At 40.8% G+C, this 14,010-nt stretch overlaps 1 protein-coding gene across 5 annotated transcripts; it reads right to left on the bottom strand.

The window, feature by feature from the left end:
• Positions 1-1,528: 1,528 nt before the first annotated feature.
• On the bottom strand, positions 1,529-10,410 carry LOC120750186 (glutathione S-transferase 3). Of its 5 annotated transcripts, XM_040058517.1 has the most exons (8): positions 10,302-10,382; positions 8,880-8,987; positions 7,845-7,951; positions 5,952-6,003; positions 5,052-5,184; positions 3,909-4,050; positions 2,816-2,947; positions 1,529-2,284 (listed from the first exon to the last, which is right to left on the bottom strand). In XM_040058517.1, the coding sequence occupies exons 2-8, from the start codon at positions 8,947-8,949 to the stop codon at positions 2,141-2,143; spliced, it is 780 nt and encodes a 259-aa protein (XP_039914451.1). In that variant the 5' UTR covers positions 8,950-8,987; positions 10,302-10,382; the 3' UTR covers positions 1,529-2,140. The 5 variants fall into 5 exon arrangements, with proteins under 5 accessions (XP_039914451.1, XP_039914452.1, XP_039914454.1 ...); XM_040058518.1 differs by lacking the exon at positions 8,880-8,987 and having other exon boundaries at positions 10,302-10,410; XM_040058520.2 differs by lacking the exon at positions 5,052-5,184 and having other exon boundaries at positions 3,909-3,979; positions 10,302-10,389.
• Positions 10,411-14,010: the final 3,600 nt, after the last annotated feature.

The raw sequence follows: 14,010 nt of genomic DNA, 5'->3' as shown, positions 1-14,010 counted from the left end.
ATAGTCTGTAAACCGGCTGCTCTTTACAGGTTAGAAAGTAAATTGGCAAACCTGCCTTGGAATATCAAAATAAGAAGGTTATCAGACAGAGTTAACCCACAGCACTGTGTTACCGTGTAGCCCTGCCACCACGGCATAAGCAAACATGGCTGTAGATTTTGTATGGAGAAGTCCACATTATGTGGACTAACACTAAACACTTTTAGGTGTTTTCATTTCAAAACAAAACAAGAAGATAAGTAAAAAATAACAAAATAAAATGATGTTCTTATCAACAATTTACTGAAATATCAGGAAATGAACCAGCACTTGGGCCAGACCTGGAGTCTTATGTCTGCATTAGTGGTCTGGAACAGGAGGGTGTTTTAAAAATTAATTTTTTAACTGTGCTTTGTCTCCCATCACAGTGTGATCTTGGAGTGTACAAACGGGATTCTTTCTGGATGAAATTAAATTGAAAAATGTGCTCCAAGAGTGCACCAAATGCTGTTTAAGTGTCATTCAGCCCCCACAACCACTCTTAAGCTATGTTGAAGTTAACGTCACAGTGTTCATGACAAGGCTTCAGTGCCAAACTGTTCTGCTCATATTCACTGCTGCTGTACCACTCTGTTTACTAATAGGAAGAACCATCAGCTGTTAGGCTTATTACCAACAAGTATGGCAGAGGAGAGGTACTTCCTATGTCTGCTGCATCTTTGCTTGTGAAACTCTTGAACAGCATTACACCACAACTTTCGTCATTTTGTAGAGAAAAAGTTCACTTAGCAAAGGAATTATGATCAACAACTACAGCGTTTCCAAACTTTTCTATTAAGCTAATCTGAGATTAAACCAAGGACTGAACTGTAATTGCAACTGACATTACATTAGCTGATAAATTACTGTAGGTCAATACAAACTTTGTGTACCTGGCAATGAGAGGAAAGTGTTTGTAGCACTGAAAACTTCAATCATGCTGAAGCTGGGGAGTCTGACAAACTCTCAAGTGGGGAGCTTGTTCATCAAATATCAAATGAGTATACTTACTACATCCCAGTGTCAAGTAGCATCTTATTTCTCAACCCACAGCTAACACAGGAATAAACCAGGGCCATTAGAGACTGAGCACAAGTCTTTTCTGGAAAGACTTAACATTCATTAATGTAGAACTATAAATAACAAGTATGAAGCACGAAGGTGACATTCTGCAGAGCAGCTTTTCAAAACCTAAGTGCCATTTGTTGAAGTGATTAAAACCATTTTAAATTCCTTTGTCTAGTTGTCTGTGGAAACCACAGAGTTAAAAAAAAAAAAAAAAAAAAGGAAAACATTTTGAGTTAGGTGGATAGTAGATAGGAGCTATATCAAGTTTGTATGATGTACCTCTCCATTATCTTGTTTATAAGCACTAACAAAATATGCCTTTTCATGAGGTATGTGGGATAACAACAACCCTCCTCATATCAAATATAAAGAATTTACCCTCCAGGAAAAGTAAAAATTATGTTTGCAAGGCCCAGCTTTCATTCATGAGATAACAGGACAATGTGACTACATAAAAAGTTTATTTGTTTAGTACAGGTCCTCTAGATACAGCAGTTAAACAAAAAACATCATTTGGCAGTCAGTTTATTTCCTAATTCAGTTATAAAAGTGCAGCTTAGTTATAAAGGCACAATGTTGACATTTAGACAAGTCACTGACGTCCAGAAGAACTGGCAAGAGCAAGACCTCACTCCTACTTTCTTTAAAAATTACTTGTTTCATTTTCCAACAATGATATTAAAGAAGAATAAAGGCACTGGGAGCAATCATCATATAAAAATCTGATGTGGATCTAGAAAAAGTCCTCAGAAATAGCACGATATACTGAAGCTATCAGTCAGCAACTCACATTTTCCTTTCTGCTGTTCCACAAAGTCTCTAGGAAGACAGTGTGCTTGATGCCATTTCACTTGCTTAAAATTACCAGAAAAAATCCCAAAATGAATGAAGGAGAAAATAGGCTAGTATTGAAGTGTTACAAAAGATACCTGCCTAGTGTATTTTTTGTGAGGGCACAGCCTCATGCCCATGGAAACACTCCTCGAACACCCCTTTGCAGTGTAGTTGGACACGTGCAAGCTAGCAGTTATCTTACAGCCTGCAGACAGGCAAATTAATTTGCTTTTACATCATAATACATGCGCAGAACTCTCCTGACAGTCTCTACGTATTTATCATCAGGAACAGGTTTCCTCTGGCTTCCTGGCTCAAGAAATTTCTTGATTGTGGGGATGCTGCTTATCCTTGCTTTAAATGCCTAAAAGACAAACAGTAAGAACATAGTATTTAAAGAACAGAGGTAACATAAGAAAAAACATCCTATTTTACTGATTTGTGTAACATCCTTTAACAAGCTGTGTGTGGAGACAAGACAGGAAATAGGGTTTTAACCATGGATGAATTTTACTCCCACTCACTTCAGCCCTTTTATTTTCTACAGTAACAAATGAGCCCTCTGTCTTGTGTTGATATGGGATGAAGTGTTAACAGTTATCTGTGGTTTCTAATATGTACATTACTCAGATCAGTTCTTGTGATCTTCCACTTAACTGTATCACAGAACTGATGAGAGTCAAAAAAAGGGAGGGTGCATTTCTTCAGATGTGTACAGGGGTTACTCCAGAAAATAACAGTTTCTCTGGATGAAACATCTTACAAGGCTCTTCCTAAATCAGGAAAAGCAATGAAAAAGTAACAAATGTTTTGTGGAATTATTTACACATAACAGACTTTGAAATATCATTTATCACATTTACAGCCATATGAGCATCTTGTTAATGCAAGGTACCTGTAACTGAGGAAAGCCTGAGAGTACATCTGACTTCTTCTCTTCTACCATTAAAATGGCTTCAAGAAGATGAACATCTGCCCAGCTAAAATTGTTGCCAACAAGGAAGTCCTGCCCATGTTCTTTCAAAACCTAGAAATGTCACAGATGAAAGCACTCAGGTGTGAATAGCCAGCTGAAGTTCATGTTTTCAAAATGCTCAGGCCTTCTTTGACAATACTACTGTCTCCTTTTCACCCTTCTCTCCCACGCAGCTAACAGGGGGAACAGGGGATGTGCCAGCAGTCACTGATCATTTTACAGCAGAAATCTAGCATCCCAGCATTTTTCTTACCAATCCTTTCTTCCTATAGCTCTAGGTAACTCTGTGTACTAGACTATGGGGTTAGATACCTTCTTAGTATTCACCTTTCCAGTCTAATTTATCTGGAATTTTTCTATATGTTTTTACAGCTTCAGTGGGAAAATAGTATAAAAGAGAGGTGATCAGCCTAAAGCATTTGGGCTAAGATGCAACAAGTGGAATAGAGGGCAGAATGCACCTGGCAACCACCTACAGGAGACCTAGCAAAGTGAAAAACTGTCTTCTCTTTAGTCTTTAAAATGGAGGAGCTATTCCTGCTAGATCATCCTGTCCATGCATATTAATTTCCATTAAGAGTACCTCTTGGGTCCTATCTCTCAGATCATCAGTCAGAAACCACCAAGATTCCATATGGCTAGAAGTCAGCAGGATAGCCGTGTTTTACTGTGTTTACAAAACCCAAAGAGATGTATTTGAAATGTTAGACAAAGAAGACAATTAGCACTGCTTTTGCAATGCAAATTACTGTGGTGGGTTGAACCTGGCTAGGCACCAGGCGCTCAAAGCTGCTCTATCACTCCCTTCCCCACCTGGACATGGGGAAGAAAATAAATGAAAGGCTCTTAGGTTGACCCACCCCAACTTGTCTAATACTGCTCTGACTCCCCTCCAGCCAAACAGACAGTATGGATGTCCTGATGTAAAGTACTGCACTGACACTTCTGCTTCTGGTGAAATACCCATTGCTATCCCTCCAGAATCAGGGAAGAAAGCAATCCTCCTCCATACCTTTTCATACACTGGGAAATACCTGCTTGTCGCCTTTTGAACTAAAATAGCACGTTGTTTCTCTTTATCCTCTGCTGATAAGAAAGGGAACATCAAAATGAAGCCCATAAGGTCATCAGTTCCTCCAACATACATATCAATCCTTAAAACCAAAGTAAACAAAAACCTTAAATAGAAGGCACCTTCACAAGCAGAATTACCCTATGTTTGTTTTAGGATAGTAAACATTGAATTTCCCATCCCCCTGTTGTGATGCCGTTCCCCCACCCCCTTTCCATGCTGCAGTGTGATCTGAGAAATGCTTTCTTAAGCAATCTAAACCACACCCCCCCCATGGAAATTATTTCTACAGTCAAAAAAAATATGTCACAGTGTGATTCTTACTTGTATTTGTAGTGATTTTGGCCCTTTACTTGCTTCATTGTGCAGGTTTAACAGGCTCGTACAGAGGCTAAGAGTGTAACTTGAGTGTTACAGATCACAATCACCAAAGAAACACACAGCAGTACAACAGTTCTTTGGACTGTCCCTTTTCCAGAGCTATGAGATCAGGTTTTGTACTGTAGAGAGACATTTAAAATGCTACACACTAAGACAGCCCAATCATGCTTTTTTTTTTCTTCACAGACACAACATCAAGGATGTAATTTCATATGGATGTAATTTCACATGAAACCAACAGTTTTTCAACAGCTTCTTGCTGTTCTTTCCCCAGCTTCCAAAGATCTAAACCATGCACTTTTTACAATGCAGTGGGACATCAGACAACCACAGATAATGTCAATGACAGCTCTTATTTTCAGCCAAAAGTTAGAAACTTACTATTTCTTTCCAGAGTTTTCTGAATAAAAAAGTAGTTCAGTATCTACATGCCAGTCACCTCTCAAATACCTGTGTCAGGCTGTATTAATCTTTCACTAAGGCACAATAAACCCATGACTCAAATATTTTTATGTGAAAAGTAACCGAGTTAGAACAAATCAATTGGCTTACATCTAACTGTGGCCTCTCAGGCTCACTGCAAGTTGTGCATCACTGAAGCCCACAGGTGATTGTGCACAGGTGTATGTGCAACTATGCAATTAATTCTAGATGCATCTGAACGACTATACTAAATCCAAGAAGAGAAATACTGTTGCATACAAAGCTCTTTCCTTCAGGTCCTTCCCATAGAGGTTGTACTTGGCTGCAATGTAGCTGAGGATGGCTCTGGTCTGCACCATCCTCATCCCATCGATCTCCACCATGGGCACCTGCTGAAACAGCAGGGATCCAGCTAAAATGAAAACCACAGACTATTTGACTGATATAATAACTCCACATCAGATTTCTTGCTGTCTTCAGAGGAACATTGCTTTTATGGTGAGGTTACTGTGGGTAGTCATTGTATTAAACTGGAGTTCTTCCATGCAAAGAATAAATTACAGTGGTGCAGACAAATTAAACTGAAAAACACAATTATTGTGGGTTACTGTCCTTTCTTAGAAAAAATTTTGCTGAAGCTGCAATCAGGACTGTGTTCAGCAGCTTTTAAAATGAAATTGAAATGCAATGGAGACAATCACACTAAACATCTCAACTGAGTAAAAAGTGTCTAGTTCTAAACAATGTAAAAAAAACCCTGCTCCATTATTGAAACACTATTTGAAGTAAATGCTAGACTCACAGATTTCTCTCTTATGACCAGTCTTTAAGTTATATCAGGACATAAAATGAAATTTTGGGATACATATTTTCTGGTTACTGAAGCCCATGGTTAAGTTTGTTGGGACCATGTGGGATGCATAGACAAATGGAGAACAGAAGAATCCAGAGGCCTTGGCAAAGCCTGCAGGTTGGAAAGATACTGTTTAAAATTTCATCTATCCATATATGAAAAAAACCAGTCTCTGCAGCTGGTCACAGCTCTTAGCTTTACTCTTCTGTGTGGAAAAGAAGATGCATACAGTCTTCAAAGACTTCACACATCTCTAAGTCTGCTTACATTCAAAAGACGAGAGAAAGTAAATTGCTGTTTTACTTTGTTTTCAGTTGAATGCTCACCTTGCAGGAGCTTCTCATACTGGTCTCGGGTTTCCAAAAACTCTTCTTCAAACTGACAAAAGAGAATGAGGAAGAAGAGGAAATAAGAATCTTTTAGCATTTCTAGAAAAAAGAAACTTTTTAAGCACCATAAAAGGAAAATAATATACATCACAGTTCTTTCCATTTCAGATGTGCTCTAAGGGAGAACACACCAAGGGCAGAAGTGGATATCCAGTATCTCCTGAACTGTCACACTTGATCAGTGCTGCTAAGAGCAACCCTAGCAGAAGAACAGGCAATAAGAACTGAAATGAGGATGGTTTGTTTGGTATTAAACAGGCAGTGTAATGTGAAACAATCAACAGTACGGTCTAGGCTGTCTTTAAGATGCTTTCGTGAATGTGGAAAAACTCTGCTATGTGATATTTTGATTTGGGAGCTAGACAGGAACAAATATTTTGGAAGTTAAAGCTTTTACAAAATTATGTACAAGTAGCAAGCCATGTAGGAAATTTAGTACAGATGAATGTTTCAGGCACCTGAAGATTAATTATTCACAAGATGAGAAACAAAAGATACAGAATTGCTGGTGATCAGATGGGTGTAGTTGCATTCAATATGGTTGAGGATGGCCAGTCCAATCAGTGTTACTTATGGAGAAACTGAGTTCAAGATGAAGACACCAGTTAGACATCTACATGTATGTGTTTGCATGTGCAATACATGTCTGTGATCAGTGCAGAACATGGAGACTTGAAAATGGTTGATGTTACCAATCCCTAAATGCCTTGCTCAGTCAGCCTCTCTCATAACATCTGTTAGTAATTAAGATTTGCTATACTAGGGAAACCCCAGAGGATCAGGCATATTAACATACTGACAACGTTCAACCAAAGCAAGTGTGATCACAGTTTAAATTTCAGAATCCAGGTTTCTGCTGCAAAGAAGCTGAGAAAATAATAGTCCAAGGAAAAAAATGTAGTAATTGGTACTCATCAATGGCTTTTTTTAAAACTTAAAAAACAAACAAACAAACAAACAAAAAAAACACACCTAAAAAAAAAAAAAGAGAGAGAGAGAGGGACTTAAAACACAGGAACAAATGATGGAGGGAAGCAGACACTTCTTCTGCAAGGCCTTCAAAAAAAGCCTCGTGGTCTTTTTAAAAAACTTGTATTCCTGGGCTTAGTACACAAGTAATTGTAACTGTAGCAGCTTATTGCATAAAAGAGGACACTCAGAGCAAATTCTAGTCCTTTGTGTCCTCAAACTGTATTATCAGTTTACCACCAAGATAGACAGCAAATTAATAGGTAAATTATATAACATCAGAAAAAATGAAAGTGGTATCTTCCTTCTCTGTTTTACCAAAGTATTTTTCCTCCTGCACAGAGATTTCTAATTTCCCTACACATTTGGGTCAATTTGCTCACTTCAACCTGCTAAGTTTCATCTAAATGATGCAAGACACAACATATTTTGTGTTACACCTTATTATGGTGGATGCAGCCAGTGGAGTGAAAAGTAAAAATCTCTGTGTGAGCATTCAACTGAAAACAGAAAGACTAGAGAAAGTAAATTGCTGTTTTACTGAGCACAGATAACACTTGTTATGCAAGGAACACATCTATTAATTCAGCAGCTCTAGGTCAGTAATCAATGCTTAATTAAGGATCACACATTCTTGTGTTAAGCAAGTGTCACTGCTTACAGTGTCACTTGCTCAGAAACCATGTAACTTGAAGCCATGTTTTTGTGTGCCTTAAGTAAAAGTATTTGATTACACTCAGTAGTCAATGTTCATTTACTGTTGCATCTTGGGGTGCCTTTTCTTTTTTGACTAATAACATGTGATCTGCCTCAAAGACAAGTTACAGTGTGCAGCAAGAAGTCAAAAACTCTAAAACAAACCTCGACCCCAGCTGCAGCCAACAACCAACGAATCGATTCCATCTTGCCTCTTCCAGCAAAGTAATAAAGTTTCGGTTTTGCGGACATGACTTCAAACTTTCTGTTACCTAAGACAGTTATAAGAGATAGTAAGTTAATAACCATACAAAAATCTGATGGAGCTGGAATAATGGTTCACATGTCACTCACACAACAAAAATTTAAGTTAATTTTTGACAAAATATCTTGGCAAAGTTTTAGTCTAAACTGATTTGATTTTGTTGCTGCACAGTCAAGTCAAACTATTTAATAGACTTTTCATCTCCCTGAAATTCAGGAATAGTAAACATCAAGTTGCTAAGTGGGAGATAACAGAAAAAATAAAAACATCACCTTTCTTAAAAGAAGAAAATCCTAAACTTTTAGAAAATATAAGTTTTAGTACTGAAGTTACACAGACACCACTAAAAACCAAGTCTTGATCAAAGAGAAGAAGCAGTAAACTGAATTTCCGAAACTGGCAGACCTTGTATCAAGGAATGCCAAAAGTATCTAAACATTAATTCTACACATTTAGGTGAAGCATCGGAATGTACTTTTAAGTCTCTCACTTTTTTCCTAGTGGTGGTGATCCAGCAATCAGTAGAAACTTCAAAAGTATCACAATATGTGATCCAGGATCAGTAAAAACTTCAGAAGAATGGGCTGTTTCTTCTGTAGTAATCCAGATTAAAATACAGAGTTTCAGTGTTGCACTGCTTATCCTTCTACAAGCCAGCTTTCTGTCTATTAATAAACCCTGTTTCTCTGCAAAACTTTTATAGACTTTTCAGATGATCAGATGCTGCTTTGCAAGCAGCATTTTAGTTCTTTAATGACTTCATAAATTAGGCTATTAATTGTTATTTTTTGAATAGACTAGTGTTTAGGCCTCAGCAGGAATTAGATTCCACTGTACAGCCACAAGCCAAGAGAGCAATCAAATTTAATCATATTGGCATTTCACATGCAGAACTCCCTAAGAGCAAGTCCATGCTGCAACTGAGAGCTGTTTACCCTCTGTAAGGTGATTTATTGTCACTTCAATCCACAGTTCCAGTAATTCTGGAAAAGAGGCTCTTGGCATGTGAACAATAACCTCCAGTTTCCAATGTTCCAAGCGCTCTTTCATAAGCAGAGGGAAAAAAAGACCTTGAACACGCACGAAGTGATCCGCTCGTTAGCCAACAGGCATGAAAAGAGAACACAAACTATGAGACTACATCAGGCCATGGGAATTCAAACGAGCCAGGCTATTCCACCCCCACCTGCTCAGGGGCCTCCGATTGCTCTTAGGAAAGTCACAGGGAACTAAACCGCTGCCAAGTAGTATCTCTACCGCTGATAAATACAGCGGTGAATTAGAAACACACAAAAAGGCTGAAGAAAAAGTATCACTGTGAACCAGACAAAAGAACAGAATGAAACAGGAGCTACTTGTAATACAGTTATATTCACAGAGAAGGAAGAAAAAAGCCAAAGATGATTTTTAAATTGTAGTTTAAAAAACTAAAGAAACGGAAGGGTGGCACTTTTCCTCAGCACCACTTCCAGAGACCTGCTCTTGGCAGGCCACAGGACATAAGCAAGTCACTGATGCCCAACACATGTCAGTGCAGCAAAGGCAAAAGGAAGGTAAAGGCATGGCTGGTGCTTGTTTTGTAAATACTGGGAGATCAACAAATTCTGAAATGAGCTATAGTATTCTAGGTTCCTAGGACTGAGCCTGCTATGCCATACTGGAAGAGAAAGTCCAACTTGTGAACTAAAATCTATGGAAAGGGCACCCTGGTGATGGGCAAAGAGCTTTTCCCTTCTTCGCCCTTCATCAGAAAGATGTAAAATGGCAATTTGCAGCCAGGAGCCGCAATTGCTGGTAGGCTGCTGTCCATTCCCCTCAGCCAGACACCTCAACAGGAAAAGGGACTTTGTGAAAAATTTGCTGTGATTTATGAAGGCCATCTGGGCTAACAGGGGGAATGAGGGAACACGAATATCGGTGTAAGAAGCGATCGCTCACACGCTAGGTGACCAAAAGAACATCGATGAAGAGGGCCGGGGGACCAGCGATGCTTCGCATGTCCCGCAGATCCAGGACGCTAGGGGCCGACTTTCCCTGTCTGCATTCAGCAGCACAACAGCGGTTCCACCCCGCATCGGCAACACCAGCCCGGGGGCACGGCCCGCGCTCAGCGTGACAGGCAGCAGCCCCCGGGGCCATCAGCTGCCGCCCCTCCCGGGGACGAGCTCCTGGCACACACGAGATGACGAGCGGTCCGTGGTGACGCGGGGAGCCCATGGACCGGGAGAGCGGATCCACGGCTCAGGCCTGAGCCCGCCACAGACTCCCGGCTCCCCGCCTCACCAGAGCCAAAGGAGCCACGGGCACTGTTTGGCGGGGGGAACAGGAAGAGAGAAATCCCAGGGACCCGTACTCACACACACGGAAGGTTAAACCGCTGATGCCGAGCGAGCACCCGAGACCCCAAGGCAGGGCACTCCCTCCGGCCCCGCCTGCAGCCGCGCTCGGCGCCGGGCCCTCCCCGCCCCGGCCATGGGACGGCAAAGAGCGGAGCAGCCGCCAATAGGAAGCCGTAAATTTGCAAGTTTCGCAAAGCCTTCTGGAAAGACGCTTCCCCTCCAAAGAATTTCGCTAAACCTTTTGAACTGGGTCAAGAACCGGTTTCTCTCGGAAGGTTTGTCGCTGCAGAGCGATGATTCCATACGCTGTGTCCCTGAGTTCTTAGTCGTTGTTGCTAACCGTGACTTAAAGGTTGTCGGCAGTACTGACCTATAAATAACGCTCTGCGAGCTTCGGTTGTCTGGATGTGAGGGCGATCTGGCTGCGACATCTGTCACCCCATTGATCGCCAGGGTTGATTCGGCTGATCTGGCTGGCTAGGCGGGTGTCCCCTTCCTCCCTCAACGCTCCATGTGCGTCCCTCCCGAAGCTGCGCGCTCGGTCGAAGAGGACGACCTCCCCGATAGAGACGGTACCGTTCATCGGTCAAGGGTATACGGTAGCTGCGCTCCCCTGCTAGAACCTCCAAACAAGCTCAAGGTCCATTTGTAGGAGAACGTAGGGTAGTCAAGCTTCCAAGACTGCAGACACATCCAAGTGAGGCGCTGCATGGGGCAGTCTGCCATTGTTTTGTGCCTTACATGCATGCTACGTGCATGCATGTCTTTGGTGCGTGTATGCAAAGCGTGTCTTTATTTCACTTGATCGCTTCTCTGATTTCTCCGTCACCTACGAATCCGTGAGCTCCTCACATAACACAATACCTCCTCCCCCCCACTTCTGCTAGGTAAAACTGGAATCCTTGCACATGTAAATGTAAATATATTTTTCATCTAGTTCTTCACCTGTGTAAGTGGTTTTCAGCCCACTTAAACAGCTGTTTAACAAAAGGGCTGGGCTTTTAAGTTATATACTGTCTTCAGCTTCTACTGCCTTGAAAGCCAAGGGAGAAGGCTAAAGAAGTGACACGAGACACTGAGAACAATTTTGAATAGAACAGGAACAGAACAAAACAGAGTAACGGGAACTGAAAAAAACAGAATCCCTTGGAAGGGACCCACAAAATCTAGTTCAGCTACCTGTCCTTCTGAAGTGTTATGCATTCTATAATTCACTCTTGCATGTAGTTTCAGAGGAGCTGACATCCAAAGAAAGCTAAGTGATCAGTTTTACAGGGAGCTCACAGTATATTGCAGAAATTAACATGCTTAGACTCAAACCATGTGGCCAGTGAACATGCAGTGCCCCTCCAAGGCAACTTATTAAAAAAAACCAAACCCCAACTGAAAAAACCCAACCAAACAAAAGGCAAATTAAAGTGCTGTCATTTAAAACTGAGTAAAAAAGCAAGCCAGTCAGTCAGTACTTCTTCAAGGATAACTTTATTCTGGGCAGGACATTTGACACAGAAGGAATGAAACAGGCATTTAAAATGTTTCCGAACAAAAACACTGAATAAACAAGAACCATTATTTCTCCCCACCTCTGACAATTCCACCCCCTCCTTCCATATTAAGTTCTAAAATGTTCTTTCAGTATGTTTTCCTCCTCACATTATGGAATATCCTGCTCATATCAACACCATATCAGATATAGGAACACCATGGGAGTGGGTTTTCTGGCTTTTTTTTTCTTCTTTTTTTTTTTCTTGCTAACAGCATGGCACTTGCACACTATGTTTTGGAACATCTGGATTACAGAAGTGAATGAATCCACTGCCAGACTCCTTTATTATTACGTGTTATACCTAAGCCTGAAAAATGTAACAGTACAATTCTAAAAACATTTTCCACAAAGATGCTACTAAATATTAAAGCACAAAGTAGTAGGTTACATATCATAAATTCTCAGATATGCTGCTTGACCATATTTCAGTATATAAAGACCTCCATCTTTTCCATATCTGTATTGCACAGAGACAGCATGGTAAAATACATAAACTCAGCTCTGTCCTGCTCAAACACCTTCAGTAAGAATTTGCTTTAGTAAAGGATACAGCCATTACAGCTGTAATAGCTGGTTTTCTGTCTCACTAGCTAGAACTAGTTGTGATTCTGAATGTCCAGATTATTAGCTTTTTTCCCCAAAATAAAAGGCTTTTACTTCGGAAAGGAGGAGATATAAAAAAAGAAAATTAGAAGTACAACTTATTTTTCTAATCTTTTCACTGGACTGACTAAAGCCTGAATGCTGTAGTCAAAAGAATCACTGACTGTCTGATAAAGGTTCAGAGATTACAGGCCAGGTTCAGATTCATCCTGTGTTACTTGAATCTCACACAGTTGTCCCCCTCCTTAGTGGAGAGACTCAGGTATCTCCAGAATGTTAGTATATTTTCAAATGAGACAGATTTCTTTTGACATGACTTTCACTCACCAGGGGTGAGTCACCTTACAACAAAGGAGCTCACGTTTAGGTATGATGAAACCAAGCCTCAGCTGCCTGTTCTCATGACTTGTCTCCTTCCACTCATTCGAACTAAGTGTACAGACCAGACTACTTAAATAGCCTACTCAGGTCTAGGGATACTGGGATGGGGTCCGGATGTTAATTCTTAAGACAAATTACCTGGTGATAAAATAAATTAAATTATATGTATACATAAATACAGGCATTTACTTCCACCATGAGAAACAACTATCTTTCCAGTTCTAACACGAATATACATATTTCCCTTTCCACTTACCTACAGACACCCATCAGTGTGTGCTTTAGAAATCAAACGACTGCTTTACTTTACTGCTAAGCATTGGCATCACTGCTGTGGAAGCAGTTAGGTATGGAGTTAGTACTTGCTATGCCCAGATAACAGAGCAGCAGGACACAGAAGATGTCTTTGGCACGTTTTAAGTCTTACATGCACACTTTTGCTCCCTTTGTCTTGGACTGTCTCACTGTGGGCTGAGCCCATAAAAACAGGGACCAGTGCTCCCCATGGTTCCCCCTGTAGCACTGAGCCAGCAGCCTACCCCAGGGTAAAGTTTCCTCCAGATCCCACACATTAACCATGAGAAGCATCAAAAAGGCCAGAATCTATTCTGTCTCAAAACCACAGCAGCTTCCCCTTGTGTGTGCCAGCAGATCCCATGGAGAGTGACGCACAAGCCATTCAGTTCCTGTGAAATGGCTGGAAGCTGAGAACTGCACCCGCTCTGATCCCTTTAGGCTCGATTTAAGTCTCATAAGCAAACAATTTTCCTCAAGAAGATGAGCATTTCTGCACACTTCTGCAAGGAGATGCATTTTCTCAGCACACTTCAGCTTTGGCAGCACTGCTCTAGAACACAGCTATGGAAGGTGTTCTCCCACAGCAGTGAACAGTTATATGGAGGTGCAGGAACAGATAAATGCTGACTGTGATCTAAAAGAATCTTCTGCTGATGGCTGGACTCTGGCACTCCTTTCCAGAGCAGAACTAAGCTAGACTATGGGCCTACTTTCTTTTCTCTATAACTTAATATAAATCATACTCTCATAAACTGAGTTAAACTGCTCTTCAAAGAACTGTATCAATTTCAGTGAAATCAACCACAGTTTTACATTTTCTTAACAGGATCATATAAGATCCCATTTTTTCCTGTAGAGCCTCTAGGTCTAATTTATGGAAGCTGACGTATTTTTCACATT

Source organism: Hirundo rustica, chromosome 3, assembly GCF_015227805.2.
Source record: "Hirundo rustica isolate bHirRus1 chromosome 3, bHirRus1.pri.v3, whole genome shotgun sequence".
Classification (NCBI taxonomy): Eukaryota; Metazoa; Chordata; class Aves; order Passeriformes; family Hirundinidae; genus Hirundo; species Hirundo rustica.
The sequence above is the reverse complement of the archived record's forward strand: the minus strand, read 5'-3'. Positions and strand labels throughout refer to the sequence as shown.